The following is a 20,337-nucleotide window of genomic DNA, read 5'->3' as shown; positions in this document are numbered from 1 at the left end:
GAGGATGATTATATAATTCGTTTTTGTTTCGGGGTTTTCAAATTTGGCGCCGGTGTTGAACGAAATTCGTCGTGCTGCCGCTAGAGGGACGTGAATGTTATTGATTGGTCGTGCATCTGCATACACGTCGCGGACGATAGGTATCAAAGGCAAGTGAGGCCTGTTACTACGCAAGAGGCAGCTCAGAACTGTTGCTGTTCAAATACAGGATTAAAATAACACACAAAGGTATTGACTTTTGACGCTTGGGAAGCCCTGCCTAGAGACGTGGCCTGTTTACCATATTAATATCACCGTCTTTATCTCTTTGATTGTCTATTGTTTTGGGTGCATCAGCACAGCGCAGTTTGGGCCTGTTTTCGTCTGCCGTCTCGAATTACTCCACGTTGACATTTAAAAATGGCCCTCAGCAGGTTAAATACATTTACCACTAAATCTAGTCTTTTCAGGCAACTACCGCAAAATGCCAAATGCCTGTCAAACCTCATACTCGGGGAACCCTCAGGCCCAAGTGTCAAGACTCCCATTCCTGGTCCCAAATCCAAGGAAATGATCAGCGAACTCAACACTATCCAGTTTGCCAACACTGTCATCTACTTCACCGACTACAACAAGAGCATAGGAAATTACATTGTCGATGTTGATGGCAATGTTTTGCTGGACGTTTACACCCAAATCTCTTCCCTGCCATTGGGTTACAATCACCCTGATCTTCTCAAAGTTCTGCAAGATCCCGACAACCAAAGAACTTTCATCAACAGGCCGTCCTTAGGTCTCTTTCCAGGGCAAGGCTGGCCTCAAAAGCTAACCAGCAGTTTGTTGTCTGTAGCTCCTAAAGGCCATTCTCAGGTAAGAATGCCTATAACCTTGCCTCCTTGATTTTAATTGCCATTTCATTCCAAAATTACCCTTTAGGTGACAACAATGGCCTGTGGCTCTTGCTCCAACGAGAATGCCTTCAAAGCCGCGTTCATGTGGTATCGAAACAAGCAACGAGGAGGAGCACCCATCACCGAAGAGGAAAACACCAGCTGCATGATGAACGTTGCTCCTGGCTCGACGCCATTCACCATCATGTCGTTCAAAGGTGAATTTCTATTAAATTGATTTCCTTTGTGCCTCCCTAACTGGAATAAATTGATCGTGCACAGGTGGTTTCCACGGCCGAACGATTGGAGTCCTTTCAACAACCCACTCTAAAGCGATTCACAAGCTGGATATTCCCGCTTTGGATTGGCCCATCGCCAGTTTCCCGCGGTACAAGTACCCACTTGAAGAATTCGCCGAGGAAAATAAAGCCGAGGATCGCAAATGCCTTGCCGAAGTGGAAGAGGAATTTGAACGTTTCAATAAAGCTGGCAAATTTGTGGCCGGTGTGATCATCGAGCCCGTTCAAGCCGAAGGAGGTGACAACCACGCCTCGCCGGAATTCTTCCAGGAGCTCCAGCGCATCACCAAAAAGGTCCCCGGTGTTTCCGTTTTGTTCCTAAAATTGCAATTGCCGGTTTAATTCTGTCCTTTTTTTCTCAACAAAAAACAGAATGGAGCAGCTCTCATCATCGACGAGGTCCAAACAGGTGGTGGAGCTTCTGGCAAATATTGGTGCCACGAGCACTTCCACTTGCCCGAACCGGCGGATTTCGTCACGTTCAGTAAGAAGATGCTCACCGGAGGTTATTACAGTTTGCCTGAATTCAGGTAGAAATTGACATCCATTTAAATCTTTTGTTTTTGCTTAATCATTTCTGCAATTGCCTCCAGACCTCAACAAGGATACAGGATTTTCAACACGTGGATGGGCGAGCCGTCCAAAGTGTTGTTGCTGGACAAAGTTATCGAGGTCATCAAGCGTGATAATCTATTGAGCATTGTCCAAGCATCCGGTAGGCTCATCAGCAGTTGTGTTTTCTGTTAAATGGAAAAGTCCAGTTAATTGAAGACTTCCTTTTCCTAGGCAAAAAACTAATGGACGGACTGATGGACATGTCGAAACGCTACCCTCAACATGTGAAAAACGTGCGAGGTATCGGCACTTTCTGCGCCTTTGATTCGAGCAGTGCCGAGAAGCGCGACGAGATTGTAGCCAAATTGAAAGAAAAGGGTATGCTCATGTTTTAACCTTTTTAACATTTGAATTTGACTATATAATTCTAAATTTTTAAAAAGGCATTCAATCCGGAGGATGTGGTGATTTATCGCTGCGTATAAGACCAGCCCTGGTGTTCCAGCCGTATCACGCCGACATTTTTCTCGAGAAGTTTGAGAAGGTTTTGAAGAAAATCAAAACTGTCTAGAAGAGTAGAGAAAATCGCTGCCAGCAATTCGAGAGAGAGAGAGAAGTAATTAGAAAAGCAACGCGTTGATTGTTTTTTTAAGTTGTGCAAATGTTTCTTTATCCCTCTTTCCAATTTCCCCTTCCTTTTTGAATTCTACTCGGTGTGTTGCCGTTCATCACTCATCTCTTCAATAAAAATACAATATTCCAAAGGTCTTCCATTTCACCTTTAGTGCATTGATAACACATTTTTTTGGTTCACTGTCGGGAGTATTTTTTCCGTTTTTTAGCGTGTTTGCTTGATTCGTATCTACAGTTGGGTTGTTGTTCCATCTGATTTATAAAAAAAAAACAGTATATCTCTACTGTGTTTTTTGTTATTCTCTATTTCATAATTTCTATTTGCAATAGATAGAATCATTTGTTTGTTGTTTGTTTTGGTTTGTTTAGTCTTTTTGTTTATGTTTCAATCCCAGTTTATCAATACAACATTTGGCGGCTAAACAACTGATTATACCGAGAGATCCTAGCGTTTTATTTTTTAAGTTTTATTTTCTTTTTTTAATTTTAATTTTATTTTACAGTCGATTTGAGTTTCCTCAGATAACGAATGTTAAGTACAAGGGGTTGGCAACTAAAAACTCCCTACGTTTTACCCCAAAAAAGGCGCTTTTTTCGCTCTTTTTACGCTACGATTTCCGCGCTTTGTGAAAGAATTTTACTAAAAAGGGGGTGGATAGAAAAATATCAGAAAGAAATTCGAAACACACAAAAAAGGTGAAACGCGGTAAAAACCTGAGAAAAGATGATAAAATGTCAAAAAATAGCAAAAAATAGCAAAAACGACGAAAACTTTTTCGCTATTTCACCATTCCAAAGCAAAATGCATGTTCCAAGTAGGCTATATTTATTGTGCAATAGTTTTTTAAATGATTTAATACTATTTTCACCTTCCTAACAATTAAAGGTCACAAAGAACGCAGTTTTATTTGAAATTGATGAATTATGTAACATCAAGTTACTTGTATAAATCCTTATCAGTAGAAGAAAAACTATATCGAATCTAGTTCTCTAATTTTGCCTTACGGAGTTGGCGATACTGGATGACTTGCGACGATTGCAACAGCCTCCGAGACAATTTTGGGACGCCAAATTTCGCTAGTTGCATTGACATTATTACACATTCCATAGTGTTGTCTATTTAAAAGCTAAAAGAATGAAATGTGAAAAATGTTTGGTCACTTGGCATTCGAAGCCAAGCTTGCGAAAGTGAATTTAGGTTAGCCAGGTCGTGTAGCACGTATAGCTCCACGCAAGTCAATTTTTCAATGAAGGATTTTGTACATAGGCCTAACCGGTGTCAGAGAATTGCAGCTAGTAGGTACTGCACTGAAGAGGGAGTAAAACAAGGCATTCTGATTCCTCGACACGTGAGACTTTTCGATTCACTATAGACCGTCAGAATGTCAATGATAGTGTCTTGTCTTGTCGCACTACTACTAGAGATTGAAACGACTGTTGAACGGGCCAAGAAAGATGCTGAAAATGAGCTTAATGTTCTATGTATGTTTATAAAACTAGAAATGATGCTTTTTCTGGCTAAAAAGCAATTTTATCTATTTTCTACAATCGAAGGTGTGAGAGCTTCAGGCCCAAATCGGTTTGTTATGGCTAAAAAGACTGCAACCAGGTGCGCAGCAAACTCGTCCGTAGTAAAACGACTCAATATCGATAGATATGTATGTAAGAGTCGCACAAACAGGAAATATAATAGAAAGGGCAAATATGCTAGTTAAGGCAGTGGGCAAACAGACAGTCCATTTAGGCGCATTTAGTTGATTGATGTGCCTTCAAATAAAGTGGGAATCTTTTTGTAATTGGAAGAGTTCTTTCTATGCGTCATACTTTATAAATAAAAAAATAGTTAGAGAGTGGGATTACAGGGATGCAACAACTATAGCTACAGAAGTGCTTTGTCCTTGGCATAGTCTTAAAATTAAATGATGGTAAATTTACTGGTATTCTAAATCCCATTAACAAATTTATGCATGAATATTATCCTTGTAAATTCTATTTATGCAGCTTCCCACCACCCGCATTCACTGACAATATGTGTAGCTTATCTTTATCTACTGTAGAAGAACTAATTCCATTCCTTGGACAAATCACATAGAAATGTTGTAATAAACAATGCGGGTTTGTTAGTGACACCCTGCGTTACTTCAAATTCCGTCAAATTCCCAGACTTGAAACCGAGGTTGCCAAACCGTTTTCAAATCAGTCAAACACAGATTGTAGGGGAAAAGTTGGGGGAAAATGTGTTGATGAGGGAAAAGTAGCAAATTTACGAAGAAAAAGCAAAATATCGCAGCAAAAATGGGAAAAGTAAAAAAGAATGTGGGAAAAAGACAAGGAGAACTAACGCTAAGGAAAAGTACAAATGGAAAAAAAAGCCAATACCCCGCTCAAGACAATGAGATTTTGTGGGGGAAATAAGAACAGAAATTTTCGCGCGGGGAAAGAAATTTTTACTTGCCAACCCCTCGGTTAAGTATTTCAGCTACTACAATGACATTCCATGTGGAATCCGGTTCGGGAACAAGAAAGTGACTAAAAATGCTAGTGATGCAGCCTAATTATATGTCTCATCGGAGCCAACGAACTTGAAACTTTAGGAACTAAACAAATAAGATTAACACAAAAATAAAAACCTAAATTCTTTTGGCTTCGACTGTGTTGTTTGTTTGTTTTGCGTATAAGGAAGAATGTATAACTCGACGAATAAGGAAATCAATCCTTTTTTTTACAACTACTAGTGATTGTGAAATACGTTCAGTTCAACTCCCAAATAAGATGAAGACCCCATCATTCATGTCTTTCCTGGATTCTTTCTCGGAACAACTGGAATTTGTCGTGTAATGGCTGGTGAGTTATTAATGAACTCAATCAATGAATAACTGAAATCAATCGGGTGGGAATCAATTCTTCGTAAGAGCGAAACTAATAGTGCGTATAGACGTGATAATAAAACAAATTTTGAACTCCAACGTCCATGGGTCAACAATAGACATAAAATCCGTTTCGATTAAAACAAATAAGGAATGAGTTGCTTTTTAATATGCCGTTCAGTGTGTCGTAGATTTTGGAATGACTTGTAGAGGTCACAGCAAAAATGCGACCGGAGCAATTTTTCATTCCAGATTGCGTAGACAGAATTTGATATAAGTTCAGTGCCTTCTGTTCGTTTTCCATTGGAGGTCTGAAAAAAAAAAAGGAAAAGCAATGTGGAAAACAAACTAGTTTCAGAGTTTAAGTTTAAATAATTCTTGGTCATTTTTGGGCGCACTATAAGCATTAATTCCGATAGATTTGTGGAAATGAAAATGAACTGCTCTTGCTCCGACGAATCACACCACTGATTTCTTTTCCGGAACATCTTCGATGGATATTTCGCAACAGAATTTCGTTTGACGTGAATTTAATGTATTCATCTCTTTGATGATTCCGTATATTACGAATATAGCCATTCCGCACGACTCAATATGGACTGAATAAAAGATTTGCCTCTCCGCTTTTATTCTCTGGAAGGAACTATGTCCTATTCAATGGCTAAATAACGACAGAGAAGCTGAGATCATGAATAAAATCAATAAATGGAAATGGAAAACTCTCAAAAATTTGGCATGAGAAACGTGAATCGATAGACAAATGAACTGATAGGTTGTCGGTAGTTATTTATTGGAGGAATCGATTCTGGACGTGATTTTTCAATGTCAGTCTGCCATGAACCCCTTCAGGCAACTCGTATTCATGTTTTTGAACATTCAAGTTAGAATAGATTCCTCTACAAATCAACTGATACTCGGAGCGCATTGCTTTTTGCCGCTGTAAGTGCTGATACTCGGTCGATGACATCGTCGGACACCATTTTCGGTTTGAAGGACGTGTACAGTATTAAGTTGACGAGTCAAATATTTCTACAGTGCACAGTCACTCTCAGGTCAGTATCAGGGCGGTTATTTTGTAGTTTTGGGCGGGGTAGCGAACGCGGTATAAATTGAGTTCCGCTCGTCCACGGATGTCCAGATAAAGTCGAAGTCCGTGGACAACTACATCCAGCAGTATCTCCTTTCTATTTATCCACCGAAGAAAAGATCATTTGCGATATAACCAATCATGTCTGTTTTCCCTATGTTGCTGGTAATGTACTATATTTCAATCAAATTAACGTTGTATAATACAAATTGTGTCGATTAGATTTGATTTAAGTTTAGCGCTATGATATTAAGGATCGTTGGTTTACCATTAAGTCCTTTCAAATTGTCTTTTGTTTTTTTGTTCTTTTAAATGTTTGATAACTGAAGCGAAAAATAATTTGACTTCCGATTGATTGAATTAGTTGGGATTGACTTTGTGGCTGGTAAATGGAAGTCCGACACCAAAGTCATCCGACGAACCTACGTGGGCCGCAAGGGAGGCCAAACAAATCATGCTACCCATGCACTTTCCAGGACAATTTGCAGATTTCAACGATTACGGTGAGTTGGATTTTTCTGATGACTTATAAAACATCTTATTTTCTTTTTCAATCTTCTTAAAATAAAATTTTATTTTGTGCTCTGCAGTGGTTCCCAGTATTCAAACAAACGGGTATACAATCCACAACGGTCAAGTAAACACTTTCAGTCATGTCGATCCTCCTGCGCACGTCTACCGCCATTATTACGGTAAGATTAATTCAAATGTTAAACTGAAAAATTGATTTCGATTAGCCTATAGTACGATAATTGTCTGATTGCTACATTTCCAGGATTTAATCCATTCTACATGGCACCTGTGGTACCCAACGGCAGGTTTGGATTTGCTGCACTTGCGTCCTTTTTTTCACAAATTTTTGGCGGCGGTGGTAGCAGCAGCTCATCTTCAACGACTTCGTCCAGCAGCTCCTCTTCTTCTTCTACCACTAGTTCCAAGCCTAGTTCTTCCACTAGTTCCACGACTAGTTCCACCTCTAGCACTTCCTCCACTAGTTCCACAACTAGTTCCACTTCTAGCACTTCCTCCACTAGTTCCACAACTAGTTCCACTTCCTCCACGACTAGTTCCACTTCTTCCACCACTTCCTCTAGCTCTTCAACCAGTGGCGCCACCAGAGCTGCTCCTGTAAGGACTGTCTTGTTCGTTCCGGTACCGGCCATCGTCACTGCCACTCGACTGCCCTAAATTATTATTTAACCATATGCTCTGATTTGCTTTTTACCGCTTTTATTATAAGTTGAATTATCGTTATTCATGCAAATACAATGTACTCATGCAAAGGAAATTGAGCTGCAGTTTTTGACGGTTTTTGATCTTTTGAGTCGTGAACCTTCAATAGTATGGGGTGATAATACTTTTAGCGATATCAGCAGTCACGACTCCAGCCGGCGGTATTCCATGATTTTACGTTTCATTGATAATAGCTCCAATTATTGACGTGTCCTGAAGAAAGAAGAACTGGTTCATGAAATTGTAGCTAATTTAACATTTCTAATTTAACGGTTCTCATATTGATTGGAATGAATGTACGGACCGATCAAACGGCAAACAGGTTCGTTCGGTTCGTTCACTTTTCCCTAAACCATTATTAAGACACCCTTCGCTTCCCTTAATTATAATTCTTCTGTTATACACTGTACATAATTCCGTATACGAAAGGTATTTGATGCCGATTTGATGTAAAATAATTTTGATACTGCGACGGTCATATTTTTCTTGTAAATTTTATTAAGGACATATATGTCGTCGACCTTGAAAGAAAAAGCTTGGATAGTCACAACAGCGTCAAGATTCCTAGAAACATGATGATCACTTGCGAGAAGTCGGCTAATCGTTGTTTGTTCATTGTTGGAGGCCAATTTTACGTACACCTTAACGTATCTTACTTCTCAAAGCTATATCAAGGCAGTCTATCCACTCTTCTTCCCCCCAAAAGTGACATTGTTCATGGATCCGCTTTAACTGCAGCAGAGGTAAATCTAAATCATTTTTCTTTTCCATTTAATACGCAATGGCTACACAACGTATTATAAAATTTAAGAAAGAAATCCAACAAGGCAAAAGAGCGAAGGTTAAATTTATTTGGCGTCGAATTATTATCTACAATAATTGCGCGTCAGTTTTTAATTGCTTTTTATGAAATCCCAAATAACATTTTTGTTTTGCAGGCCAAAAATTTAAATTAACCCGCTCGCATTTGAATTCTACTTCATGAAAGATGGGATTGAGGGAACAGGAAATTAATCAGGTTACAAGTTCATCAGCTCTCCCGTTGACTTTCGGACCTGGAATAACCGAACTTGGTTTCAAGGAAAGGATATTAATAAAATGGGGTGACACTTTTAAAGACAGGTCAACTCTAACCACCTTTTTGCTGCTTTTAGCCTATTTCTTTCATACAGGTATCAATCAATTAATGGGAGTAACATTTAATCTTGAACGCTGATTTAGGCTATTTATAATTTTATTTATTTATTTTATTTTTCCAGTTTCTCGCCTCATGGGCCACATTTTATCCCCGTATATTTTTGGTTGTTGGCTTACTTTGCGTGTTTGCTGTTACCTATTATTATGCACGTTTGTTAAAAACCGGCATAAGACAAATAATAACCAAATGGACTTGCTGAGAATTGCATTCTTCCAAATGTTAACTTGTTGGTATCATTCTGAAAAAGACGCCGATGCCACATACTGAAGCAGACGCCGATGCCAATCAGACGAATCAGACAATCAATCCTTAGTCTGGCAAGTCTCTATAAGTTCCTGTTACCGGGTGAGTAACTGAGCATAGATTTTTCCATGTACGTAAGAACATCTCAATCAATTGTTATTTATCGATCGCATCGATCCGTTTGAGTCATGCAGGTCTGTTTTATTGAGAGTGTACTTCTCATGGCTGTGGCCAATAGATTTTACTTCATGCTTTCCACTTTCGAGGGGTTACATGAATTTTGGCTTGCACATATTTGCCTTTGGATCGTCCAAATCGGGTTGTTTTTTGGCAGTATCTTTTTATTTTCATTGGTTCCGTCATGCTTGTTTTAATGCTACAGTGATCCCATCACTAGCACGTCAAATACACGAGTACTAATCATTATAGTTGAACCAATTTTTATTCCACGTCTCAATTTTCTACGTTGCTCGTGGAATCCATTATCCAGGATATTTTGGGTTGAATGCAGTGGGTTTTATAACACATTTAGCCGGAGGAAACATTATGTTTCGAAATGGATTTAATCGATACATCGAACTGAACCGGGGTTTTCCCCGTTAACGTTGGGCATTACAAGCGCTATCTATTGTAGACTTTCTGCCCTTAAAAAAAAATACTTTTAAAAACAAACTGGATTCGTCGTCCCCTTCACATCATTATTTTTTTGCGATTGATCCGTTAGATCGGAACTCGTTCCAAATCACTCTAGATTTTCTTTACTTGGAAAATAATTCAGATTGGGTTGCTGTTTAGTAATTAACAAGTTATTCGTTTTCCCCGCTTAACAGCAGCAGACGATCCTTCATCGTTCAGTCAGTGTCCACAACGATTTGGCGGTACACTGTCGGCAGGCAATAGTTTGCCCACATTTAATTGCATTGTTAAGCTTTCAAACTTGAGTTCAAGTTGAGCTAATCAAAGAAGATTGATTCCAAAATGTTTTTCAGAAAGTGCAAATTGGAAGACAAAACATTAGCATCACAACGTTCTAAAGAATGTAATCACCACGTGTTCGTAGCCGTCATCAAAAGCTTAGTTCCCAAGTTACGATTTGTTATATCTACTTTAGTAATATTAACGAAATATTGACAAGTTTAGCCGAATGCAATGACAAAGGTTAAAACCCTCTGGTGGTTGCCATAAAAGTGAAAACCTTGCTCTTGTTCATGAGTTTGATAAGTTGTTAAGTTTTTTACAAATCAGTGTGTTGGATAAACAAAGTCTTAACTTTCAAGTACATGTGGCTATTAAGAGTTACCTCTGCTCGTAAAAAATCCAGTGGTGAGAACAAATACCTGAAAAAGTGAAATAACAAGAACACAATCTTCAGTCTTCGTGTGTCAGTCACTGTTCAGTCAATGTGGATCACAGTTTCCTATTGGCCAAAAAAAACTCTTTTGGAGAAAAATGCCACAAGAAGTGAGAGAAAAAGGGTATGACATGTAGCCCAATTTTTGCCTACATATTCCAGGTTTGACTGGTTTTCCATCAGGTTAACCTCTAGGTAAACGTTACTGTAGAATTTGTCATTCAATCTGCTAATACTGATATTCAAAATTACAGTGGGATTCTTCCACCGGTCAGTGCCAATGGAAACAAAATGTCAATCATACATATGATCACATTGGTTCCGGATATTGTGTATGGGCCTCTTTTCTAATAATAACTTCATCATCTTAAACTAATTTTCCATAATTTCAGTATTTCACCATATAAGATAGGCTCTCCTTTTTAATACCAATAATTATGTAACTGTGACATTTGGCATTAGGATGAAGAAATCTGAATCTAAGAAACAGCTAGCTGTCTAAAGTGTCTATACCTGTACACGCGTGCTAAGTTTATTTATTTGGTCATTGAGCTCTGAATAATCAATTCCATTTTGCATAGTACCGGCCGATAATCCCGGCCAAATATTTTCTTCTAAAGCTATCGTCCTCGGTCAAATCCTTTTGATCACCCTGTTCTCCTTTTAAGAAAGACAAGAGTGAGCCTACATAAATCTCTTGTGACGTGAAAATAATGTTGACCTTTTTGTTTATACCTAGATCTAATGTGCTTTGGTAGCTATCCGTTATCTGATCCCGGGATCCTCTTCTGTTTAATCGGTTCCGACTCCGTTGCTTAAAACAACTCTCGACTCCCAGTGGTAAGCATGCTTACTGTGGTTGACTGAACTTACATCACCCATCTAGGCATCTATCGGTGCATTTTGCTTATTGGAGAAAGTCGTTCACGGTCCGACCCGAGCTGTGGCGTCATCTAGTATGAAGATGAAGAGGCACTCAGCTCATACGTTAGCCACGCTAGCCTATGGCTATTCGAAGCCGGTTAGTTTAGTTCGTTGTTTGTCAAACATGTTTTTTTTTTTTTTATTTATTGTTTGTTTTCAATTTTGGAGCAGTCTTATTGTGGACTGAAGCTTCTAGGGCAACACTGGATTTTATGGAACTGCGGATTTGGTGTGTAAGAGTCTGAAACCGCTGAAACCTGTGGTAAGGCCATGGTAAGACTAAGATGTGGCATTTTGTCATCAGGAAAGATAATAGAAAATAAATTATGTCTTAGGTAATAATGAGAAACCATACCATTAAGTTCTAATGGAATAAAAAATTAGATCTTGGTCGATTTGTTTGTTCATGTGGGGTCATACTTCTCTCATCCCATGTCTAGTCTTCCCTTGCTCAGAAGTGGCCTCCTTGATTTTTAATTTCCATTTTATTCCAATATTTGCTCTTTAGGTGACAACAATGGCCTGTGGCTCTTGCTCCAACGAGAATGCCTTCGAAGCCGCGTTCATGTGGTACCGAAACAAGCAACGAGGAGGAGCACCATCACCGAAGAGGAAAACACCAGCTGCATGATGAACGTTGCTCCTGGCTCGACGCCATTCATCATCATGTCGTTCAAAGGTGAATTTCTATTTAAGTTATTTCCTTTGTGTCTTCCTAACTGGAATAAATCGTTCGTGCAGAGGTGGTTTCCACGGCTGAACAATTGGAGTCCTTTCAACAACCCACTCAAAGCGATTCACAAGCTGGATATTCCCACTCTGGATTGGCCCATCGCCAGTTTCCCGCGGTACAAGTACCCACTTGAGGAAAATAAAGCCGAGGATCGCAAATGCCTGGCCGAAGTGGAAGAGGAATTTGAGCGTTTCAACAAATCCGGCAGATTTGTGGCTGGTGTGGTCGTCGAGCCCGTTCAAGCCGGAGGAGGTGACGTCCACACATCGCTGGAAATCTTCCAGGTTAGATATCTGATACACCGAGGTATTCTAACTTTTATTTTTCATTTGGCTTTTCTTTGTTTTAAATTGAGCGTAGACGATTTGAGTTTGTGTCCTGAGAATTATAGCCGTCACTTTTAGCGAAGCATCTCAGTTACTTTTTGACATTTTACATCAAATCCGGTTCGAGAAAGATAAATGAACAAAAATGCGGATTGCTTCCAAGATGCCTTGACAGCTTGTATTTATCTCTAATCATAGACAGCGAAATAGAAACTTAGCATAGCTAACTAAAAAACCTGAATGCTTTCAATTACGATTGCGTTTCTTCGCTTGTATAAGGAAAACTGTCATTTATACGTATGTTCGACGTACAAATAAGGCGAAGGAGACCCGATCTTAATCATTCCTAGAAATTCAGCTGGAATTTGTCGTGCAATTGCTGCGTTACTAACGGAACTGGAAAATTTCACACGACGCTTTTAGTGGGATTTAATTCCGATAAATTTCGTGCATTCAAATTCAATTCAAACCAATTTCTTTTCAATTTATTGGCTTGATGAAAATCAGCTGTGAATTTGAGAAGTTGTTTTTGGAACAGCCAGAAAAATAACGGCCTAATTAAAGTAGTGCGGTCACCGATCCTGTCATTTAGTTGCATTAGCGCAACTTTGACGGGAATTTCGTTTTATTTTGCAAGAGCGAAACTTGCTGGTATAATATACATGAATAAAACCATGTTGAACTTAATGCTCATCTATGAATCAAGAGACCTTGAGGCACCGAAGAATGCCTCGTAGATTTTGGCAGGATCTCTGGAGGTCACATGAAAAATGTTACCGTTGAAGCAATTCTTTATTCCAGTAAAACTGGGCGTATTTGAAATTCAAAGTTCAGTGTCTTCTGTTTGTTTTCCTTTGGTGATGTGAAAACAAAAATAATAATTTGTTTTGGAGGTAAAAGATACTTGCATAAAACTGGAAAAACAAGCTCAGATTTATCCTTGCCTTCGAGTCGCTTGTTTTGCATAAATTGTAAACTTCGAGTATCTGGAAATGTAATGTACTCCTGCTCCGACGAGTCACCAACCGATTTCATTTGCAGAAAAATCTTCTATAATTATTTCCTTATGTTACGTCAATTTTGTACGGTTATGTGTATGTAAAGATTCATCTCTTTCTTGTGATTTTTCTATGAATTGCGCTCTATATAGCCATTCCGGACGACTCAATATGGAAGTCCTATCTCAAGGCTAAACGACAGCAAATAGTAGTTTAAATGAATTTAAAAAAATAATCAAGCCTGAAATAAAAAACTCGCACTTTTAAGCTTTTTGCCGTGAAACATGAATTGGTTGACAACTAAAATGATAGATCGATGTCTTTTTATTGTAATAATTATGTGATCCTGGACGTGATTTTTCAATGTCAGTCTGTGAGATTTATACCGGTATTCTACAGGCAATTTGCATTCTCTTTTAGAATATTCAGTTCATGTACTTCCCTTCTTCGCCGCTTTAAGTGCTGACTCGGTCGATGACATCGGGCACCATTTCTGATTTGAAGGACTTCTATGTCTGTATAAGTTGATGAAGTCAAATGCAGTCTCTCAAGTGACTGAGACGGTCCGGTTTTTCAAGTTGAGGGCTTGGCATAGCGAAAACGCGGTATAAATTGAGTTCCGCGTATGTGGATGCCGCCCAGACAAAGTCGAAGTCGTGAACAACGACAGTACATCCAATATTTCCTTGCATTTATTCATCCAAGAAAAGACCATTATCAATCATGTCTATTTTGCCTATGTTACTGGTAATACTCATTCAGTCATATTAACGTTAACAGTTGTGTCGAATAGATTTAGAAGTGTAGCGCTTAAGTGTATTACTATTTCTAGTGTATTTCACTAAACAATTTTTGTTTAAATTTATTTTGTTGACTAAATACTATGCGTAAAGACCCGTTGGTTGATCTCAAATATTGTTTTGAAATTTTCTGTTCTGAAAAATGAATTAAAAAAAAAAACGTCGTTTAACTGAAGCGAAAAATAATTTGACTTCCGTTTGATTGAATTAGTTGGGATTGACTTTGTGGCTAGTAAATGGAAGTCCGACATCAAAGTCATCTGACGAACCTACGTGGGCCGCAAGGGAGGCCAAACAAATCATGCTACCCATGCACTTTCCAGGACAATTTGCAGATTTCAACGATTACGGTGAGTTGGATTTTTCTGATGACTAAAACATCTTATTTTATTTTTCAATCTTCTTAAAATAAAATTTTATTTTGTGCTCTGCAGTGGTTCCCAGTATTCAAGCACCTGTGTATACAATCCACAACGGTCAGGTAAACACGTACAGCCATGTCGATCCTCCTGCGCACGTCTTCCGTCAGTATTACGGTAAGACTTCACATTTTTCTAAACACTGAACACGGAATTTTTATTAGCCTATAGTAATGAAATTGTTTTATTGCTGTATTTCCAGGATTTAATCCATTCCACATGGCACCTGTGGTACCAGCACAAGGCAGGATTGGATTTGCTGCGTTGCAGTCCATACTTGCAATAATTTTTGGCGGTGGTAGCAGCAGCAGCAGCTCTTCATCTTCACCGACTTCCTCCAGTTCTTCACCGACTTCCTCCAGTTCTTCAGCGACTAGCTCCTCCAGTTCTTCAGCGACTAGCTCATCCAGTTCTTCAGCGACTAGCTCATCCAGTTCTTCAGCGACTAGCTCCTCCAGTTCTTCAGCGACTAGCTCATCCAGTTCTTCAGCGACTAGCTCCTCCAGTTCTTCAGCGACTAGCTCCTCCAGTTCTTCAGCGACTAGCTCCTCCAGTTCTCCATCCGGCAGCAGAGTTAATCATGTAACAAAGACTGCCTTGTTCGTTCCGGCACCGGCCATCGTCACTGCCACTCGACTCCCCTATTAAATAATATTTAACCATGCCCTGATTATCTTTATAACTATTATCAAGTTGGATTAGTTTTTCATGTGGTTCTCATAAATACAACACTCATATTATGCAAAGCAACTTGAAACGTAGTTTTCGATGCCTTGAGCGCATGTCGTGTAAGGATGGGTCGACACTTTTAGCGATAGCAATCGCGACACACCAGCCGGTTTTCCATGATTTTGCGTTCCATCGATGACTAGCTCAACATATTTGAATATCTCAAAAAACTAGTTCATGATATATTTAAAAGTTGGCTTTGATTAGGACGAACGCATGCACTCACAGCTGTGACAAAGTGGCGTTCAATCCGGTTTCTTCACCTTTCATCAAACTTTTATTTCGAAGCTCTTCGCTTCTCTTATAGCTGTTCTGTTGTTATTTACGTCATTGTATAGCTACAAAAAGTATTTGATGAAACAACTTGAATACTGAGACGCTCAGCATTTATGAATTTTGTAAATTTTGTCAAAGACAAATGTTTGACCACTTGTGCGGCCATTCAGCAGGGCTTCCATCAATTTAACATGTAATTACTGTGCAATTGATCCATTTAATTGGAACTCGTTCCAAATGTCGTTGACCTTGATAGAAAAAGCAGTGCCAAAATTCCTAGAACATGATAATCACTTGCGAGAAGTATAATCGTAGCTTGTTCAATTTGTTCATTATTAGAGGCCCATTGACGTTCATACCTTAACGTATACATCTTACTCTCTCGCACATCCACGTTATTTTGTCTTCTGCCCAGAAATTAAGTTACATTGGAAGACGACATCGATCCGCTTTAACGTCAGAGGTAAATCTGAATCATTATGGCAAAAATTATGGCAATTAAACTCCCTCGCATTTGAATCCTAGTTTAAGAAAAGTTCAGAAAGATGGGATTGAAATTGAGCAAACCGGAAATTATTCAATGGTCAAGTTCAGCTCTCCCGCTGACTTTCCGACATGGAATATCCGATCTAAGTTTCAAGGAAAAAATATCAATAAAATGGGGAGACGTTTCTAAAGAAATGTCCGCTCTACACATCTGTTTGCTTTTGTCAGCCTATTTCTTTTTTATAGGTAATCAATCAATGAAATCGCCAAAAATGTTTCCCCATGAATGCTAATACATATTTTGAAACCATTTTTTCAGCTTTTCGCCTCATCGGCTTCATCCTTCATTTATTTAACATCTTATTTAAGTTGGGGTGTTTTTATTTTTATGGAAACAAATTTTGATCATGTTGGATGAAGATGAAGAAGAGGCAAGGAATAGCAATATGGACTATTCGTGGAAATTTTCAGTGATACGAACTTTCACTTTATATGGCATCCTTTGAATGAAGCCGAGGGCGATCAAAACGCACAACCGCGCGGCTTTAAGGCCTTAGAGCATACAGCTACTGGGTGAGCGGTTGATATTTTCTTGACGTAAGAGCATATATAATTTGTTAATTTATCGTTCGCATCCGTTTGAGTCATGCAGAGCTATTTGACTGAGAATGTAATTGTCATGACGATTGTAACTTTCGCTTACTTCATGACCGCCTTCCACGAGGGATTACATTTCTCTTGGCTTCCACATATTTACCTTTGGATCAGCCAAATCGTCACGTTTTTTATCAATATCCTGTTATTTTCATTGATTCCACCATATGCTTGATTTAATGCTACAGTTATCCAATCATGGAAAATACACGGGTACGATTATAGTTGAACAAATTTTTATTGCCACATTTCAAGCCGTTTCAAGCAATCCTCATTCTTCAGACACCTAGTGGAGGAATTCCGTACTGCTTCATCGAATCATAATTGATTTTTGATTGATTCATTGCTTGTCGTCTGCGTCATTCCCGCGTCGAGAATCTGAAATCGAATCGAAACTTCGAAAGCTATCATATTTATTGTGTTGTGGTGGTGTTGGACACCTGCATTCCTGTTGGTATTTGGTAATAACCGAAGAAAAGAAACTCGAGATTGCTTGATCTTCGTATGACGGTTTTATGCAGTATTTCTTATTTAGACTGATGTAAAATAGAGAGGACACCGACAGTAATTTTAATTCTATAAGATTCAATTCTGTTGGACACAAAGTGCATTACCAAATTAATTTTAGTTGAATGAATTGAATTTTTTAATGAGGAAATTGGTGGCTCATAACTACAACTATTACCTTGAATCCCCAACAACTGTGACAGAATCAGTATATTTTTATGCACATCCACTGCTTCATGACAATGTGTTACCATAATTATTGCTCATTTTTTTCTCTTAACTACAAAATTCTTAATTTTTTAATTAACAGATTAGCAAGAACCAATAAATATAGAATGTTTTACATCAAATATAAATGCAAATATTTCAAAAAGGATGTTAAACCTGTCCAACCTGACTGGGAATGCATATAGCATACTTCAGTTTTATTCAATCTCGAGAGGTCACTATTTTACTGCATTTTTCTTTGTTAACATTTCATTATCATTACCTTACTGTGGAACTAAAACTCCCTTTGTTTAGGCCTATAGGTCTGAACTCCATTTCAGATTTACCCATCCTGCAACTGAATAACAACTAACAGGCAATGATACAGTAATAAGGCTATCAATCACTGGGAGTTCAGATTGCAAAATGGAACTTTTTTGTACAGATGTTGAAACCGAATTAAGTTAGCCTATTTACGAAAAGCTTGCAATATTACAAGAACATTTAAGTTTTAATTAATGTTAAAAACCACCAGTGCTGGTATCACGTCGCCTTTCTACAACCGGCACGATGACCAGCATTACTTTGATAGACTAAGTCGTTTACGAAGTTAAAAAAAAAAACTACTTCGGCGAAAGTACCAACGATCACCAAACAGAAAGAACGACTCACGAATTAATGCAATTTATCATGGCATTGATGTCGGTCTTTGAGGTAAACCAAGAAAAAGATAAACCAATCCCAAAAATTTCTAATTTCATGATAACTTTATGCTTGTTAATTACAGTAGAGAAAAAATTATATAAGAGGTGGATGGTGTAAAATTTCGTCGGTTGCCCGCCCATATTAGTTATCGTTAATCTAATGTCCTTGTTGCAGGAACGACAACCGGTAGCAGCAACAGCGGCCCGATCCTTAAAAGTGTTCTCCAGGTCAACTGCAACTGCCGTCAACTTATTTGCCCGCTAAGTGCCGCCGATTATTTGTTTGGCCGTTTGCATCGCATCGGACTTGAACATCACCGCAATGAACCGAAACAAGGGTGCTTTTTTTCTTGCCGAAGATATCCTACCGGGTAAAATACTAAAATTCCATACGAATTATTTGTGGCTTAAATTTATTCGATTTTGTTGGGTTTTACAGGAAATAAGGAGTGTTTTATCAGAGCGGTCCTAGTTCGTTCCCAGTCAATCCAGTTGAACAAATTGCGTTGCAACCGACAACTTGTGGTTATTCCGTGGAAGTGGTTATTCTGGTGCATACAATTCCTACCCTTGGGAACTTTAAATTAAATTTTTAATTTTGTTGCTACTGTGAAAATAGATAGATTTGGAATTCGATAAAGTGCCGTCGAGTTTGATCAAATCATTCGTTTCGGCTGAAGAAGATCTCGGTTCCTGATCTCGGATGACCTGGATCAGCTCGCGTATTTCGTCCAGGAGCTACACGCCTGCCTGAACAGGCTATAAAATTGCATCCTTCAAGCGAGCCTTCAAGTTGTTCTGCCGAACTTGACTGCTGTCTAGCAAATAATGTTTGTTCATTCAGTTACTCCGCTGCCATTGCCACATCATAGCAACCCAAACAAGGTAGGCACAAATTATACCTGTATCTTACAGTGAATATAAACATTTTTGCGACTCCATTTATTCTCGGGAGAAGTGGCTATGGACGGAGAATTCAGTTGTCAAATTTAGTGTAAGTTCAGCACCATCCCACTTCCTATATTGCCCTTCAATGCGTTATTTAAAGTTGAATTCACAGAGTGCGATCAGAAATTCTTTCAGGAAACCACAGATTTCTTTAATCATCAGCATTCAAAACCAAAAAGAATCATTCCAGATTTTTTAAAAAATTAAAAATAAAGAGGCATTGTACGAAACCAGTTTGACAATAGGTGGAAGCCGTAATAGCTCTTTCTCACTGGAATTGAAATGAAATACGGTGGTTTGTATACGGCAGAACCCACAATTAATCAGCGGTTAAAATATTTCTGTTTATAAATTAATTGAAATCTACCTCACGTGTGGTCGACATCTTATTACAACATTTTCCCCAATAGAAACGGAAATATTTAACCAGAAATTACTCCACAGACCACATCCTTTGAAGGCTATCGATTGCCAATGGGATACATCTAAGGAGTGTGCACACGTATTAAAGGATCACGTTGCCGTTTCAGTTAGACACTTCGACAATTGCACCAGTACGCCCTCCTAATACTGAACACTGAAGCACCGTAAGTGAACCTATTTTTTAAAGTAATATCATTTTTTAATATGTCTTTATTCATTCCAGAAAATTAAATTTTTTCGATTATTTCTTTACGATTGTAGAATGGAGAAAATGGTATGTCACCATTGGAAGTTCTTTTTTTCCAACTAATTTTGTAATTGGGATGTATTTTATTCCTCTGCAGATTAAAGTATTGATTTCGGTATTCGTCGTAGCAGTCTTACTTGAAACAACATTGGCCTGTGAGTGCGATTACAACGTCGTTTACGAGGGTCACAACGGTAACAACCGCGGCAGCGGCTGCTATATGGTGAGGCCAGCAAGTCAAGGCATGGCTTGTCAGTGCCGTCCTGTCGGATATGCCTTCATATGCAAAGGTCATCAAGTTGGTTGCCAGAACCCCAATCACTATCTGTGTCGTTATCCCGATACGTCAAAAGAGGCATGCATTTTCGCCAATGGAGACTGCGGTGGTTATTAATCCACCTTATAATTCGACTAATTTGCGAGCGTTGTGATCATTTCGAATTTTTATTACCACATTAATCAACTTATCCACACACACTGATTAGAAAATAGATACTCTCAGCAGTCAAATTTTTCATTTGGTCATAATCTTTCTGTCCCAATATACAACAAACATTAGTTCACTTTCCCAGTTAGTTATTTGAGTACAATGTTACTATTGACGTCAATATTGTGTTTAAC

The 20,337-nt window shown here is 38.7% G+C and overlaps 3 protein-coding genes and 2 long non-coding RNA genes across 11 annotated transcripts; all 5 read left to right on the top strand.

Annotated features, from left to right (window-relative positions):
* Positions 1–74: 74 nt before the first annotated feature.
* On the top strand, positions 75–2,616 carry LOC124326176 (4-aminobutyrate aminotransferase, mitochondrial-like). 2 transcript variants are annotated; one of them, XM_046784863.1, is made up of 8 exons: positions 75–228; positions 337–849; positions 916–1,087; positions 1,152–1,462; positions 1,541–1,698; positions 1,762–1,883; positions 1,955–2,101; positions 2,167–2,616. In XM_046784863.1, exons 2-8 carry the CDS (start codon positions 400–402, stop codon positions 2,292–2,294), a joined length of 1,488 nt encoding a protein of 495 aa, XP_046640819.1. In that variant the 5' UTR covers positions 75–228; positions 337–399; the 3' UTR covers positions 2,295–2,616. The 2 variants fall into 2 exon arrangements, with proteins under 2 accessions (XP_046640819.1, XP_046640820.1); XM_046784864.1 differs by having other exon boundaries at positions 112–228; positions 342–849.
* Positions 2,617–6,344: 3,728 nt separating this feature from the next.
* LOC124326510 (cell wall integrity and stress response component 3-like) lies at positions 6,345–7,598 on the top strand. The gene is made up of 4 exons (XM_046785403.1): positions 6,345–6,475; positions 6,675–6,813; positions 6,901–7,002; positions 7,086–7,598. Exons 1-4 carry the CDS (start codon positions 6,452–6,454, stop codon positions 7,496–7,498), a joined length of 678 nt encoding a protein of 225 aa, XP_046641359.1. The 5' UTR covers positions 6,345–6,451; the 3' UTR covers positions 7,499–7,598.
* An 887-nt stretch (positions 7,599–8,485) lies between these two features.
* LOC124326867 lies at positions 8,486–9,364 on the top strand. Its single transcript, XR_006915915.1, has 3 exons — positions 8,486–8,715; positions 8,803–9,086; positions 9,179–9,364. It is a non-coding gene; the product is annotated as an uncharacterized LOC124326867 (long non-coding RNA).
* A 473-nt stretch (positions 9,365–9,837) lies between these two features.
* Positions 9,838–15,281, top strand: LOC124326294 (beclin-1-like protein B). 2 transcript variants are annotated; one of them, XM_046785032.1, is made up of 10 exons: positions 9,838–10,530; positions 10,590–10,667; positions 10,728–11,013; positions 11,075–11,175; positions 11,431–11,532; positions 11,768–11,938; positions 12,003–12,276; positions 14,328–14,466; positions 14,551–14,652; positions 14,738–15,281. In XM_046785032.1, the coding sequence occupies exons 6-10, from the start codon at positions 11,805–11,807 to the stop codon at positions 15,181–15,183; spliced, it is 1,095 nt and encodes a 364-aa protein (XP_046640988.1). In that variant the 5' UTR covers positions 9,838–10,530; positions 10,590–10,667; positions 10,728–11,013; positions 11,075–11,175; positions 11,431–11,532; positions 11,768–11,804; the 3' UTR covers positions 15,184–15,281. The 2 variants fall into 2 exon arrangements, with proteins under 2 accessions (XP_046640988.1, XP_046640989.1); XM_046785033.1 differs by lacking the exon at positions 11,431–11,532.
* Positions 15,282–17,042: 1,761 nt separating this feature from the next.
* On the top strand, positions 17,043–20,282 carry LOC124326673. 5 transcript variants are annotated; one of them, XR_006915602.1, is made up of 9 exons: positions 17,043–17,141; positions 17,498–17,629; positions 17,710–18,108; positions 18,274–18,469; positions 18,538–18,649; positions 18,722–18,983; positions 19,457–19,633; positions 19,693–19,743; positions 19,814–20,282. It is a non-coding gene; the product is annotated as an uncharacterized LOC124326673 (long non-coding RNA). The 5 variants fall into 5 exon arrangements; XR_006915600.1 differs by having other exon boundaries at positions 17,043–17,395; XR_006915601.1 differs by having other exon boundaries at positions 17,043–17,629; positions 17,710–17,857; positions 17,930–18,108.
* The last annotated feature ends 55 nt before the right edge of the window (positions 20,283–20,337 follow it).

Source organism: Daphnia pulicaria, chromosome 2 (genome assembly GCF_021234035.1).
Source record: "Daphnia pulicaria isolate SC F1-1A chromosome 2, SC_F0-13Bv2, whole genome shotgun sequence".
Taxonomy (NCBI): Eukaryota; Metazoa; Arthropoda; class Branchiopoda; order Diplostraca; family Daphniidae; genus Daphnia; species Daphnia pulicaria.
This window is presented reverse-complemented; position numbering and strand designations above follow the sequence as displayed.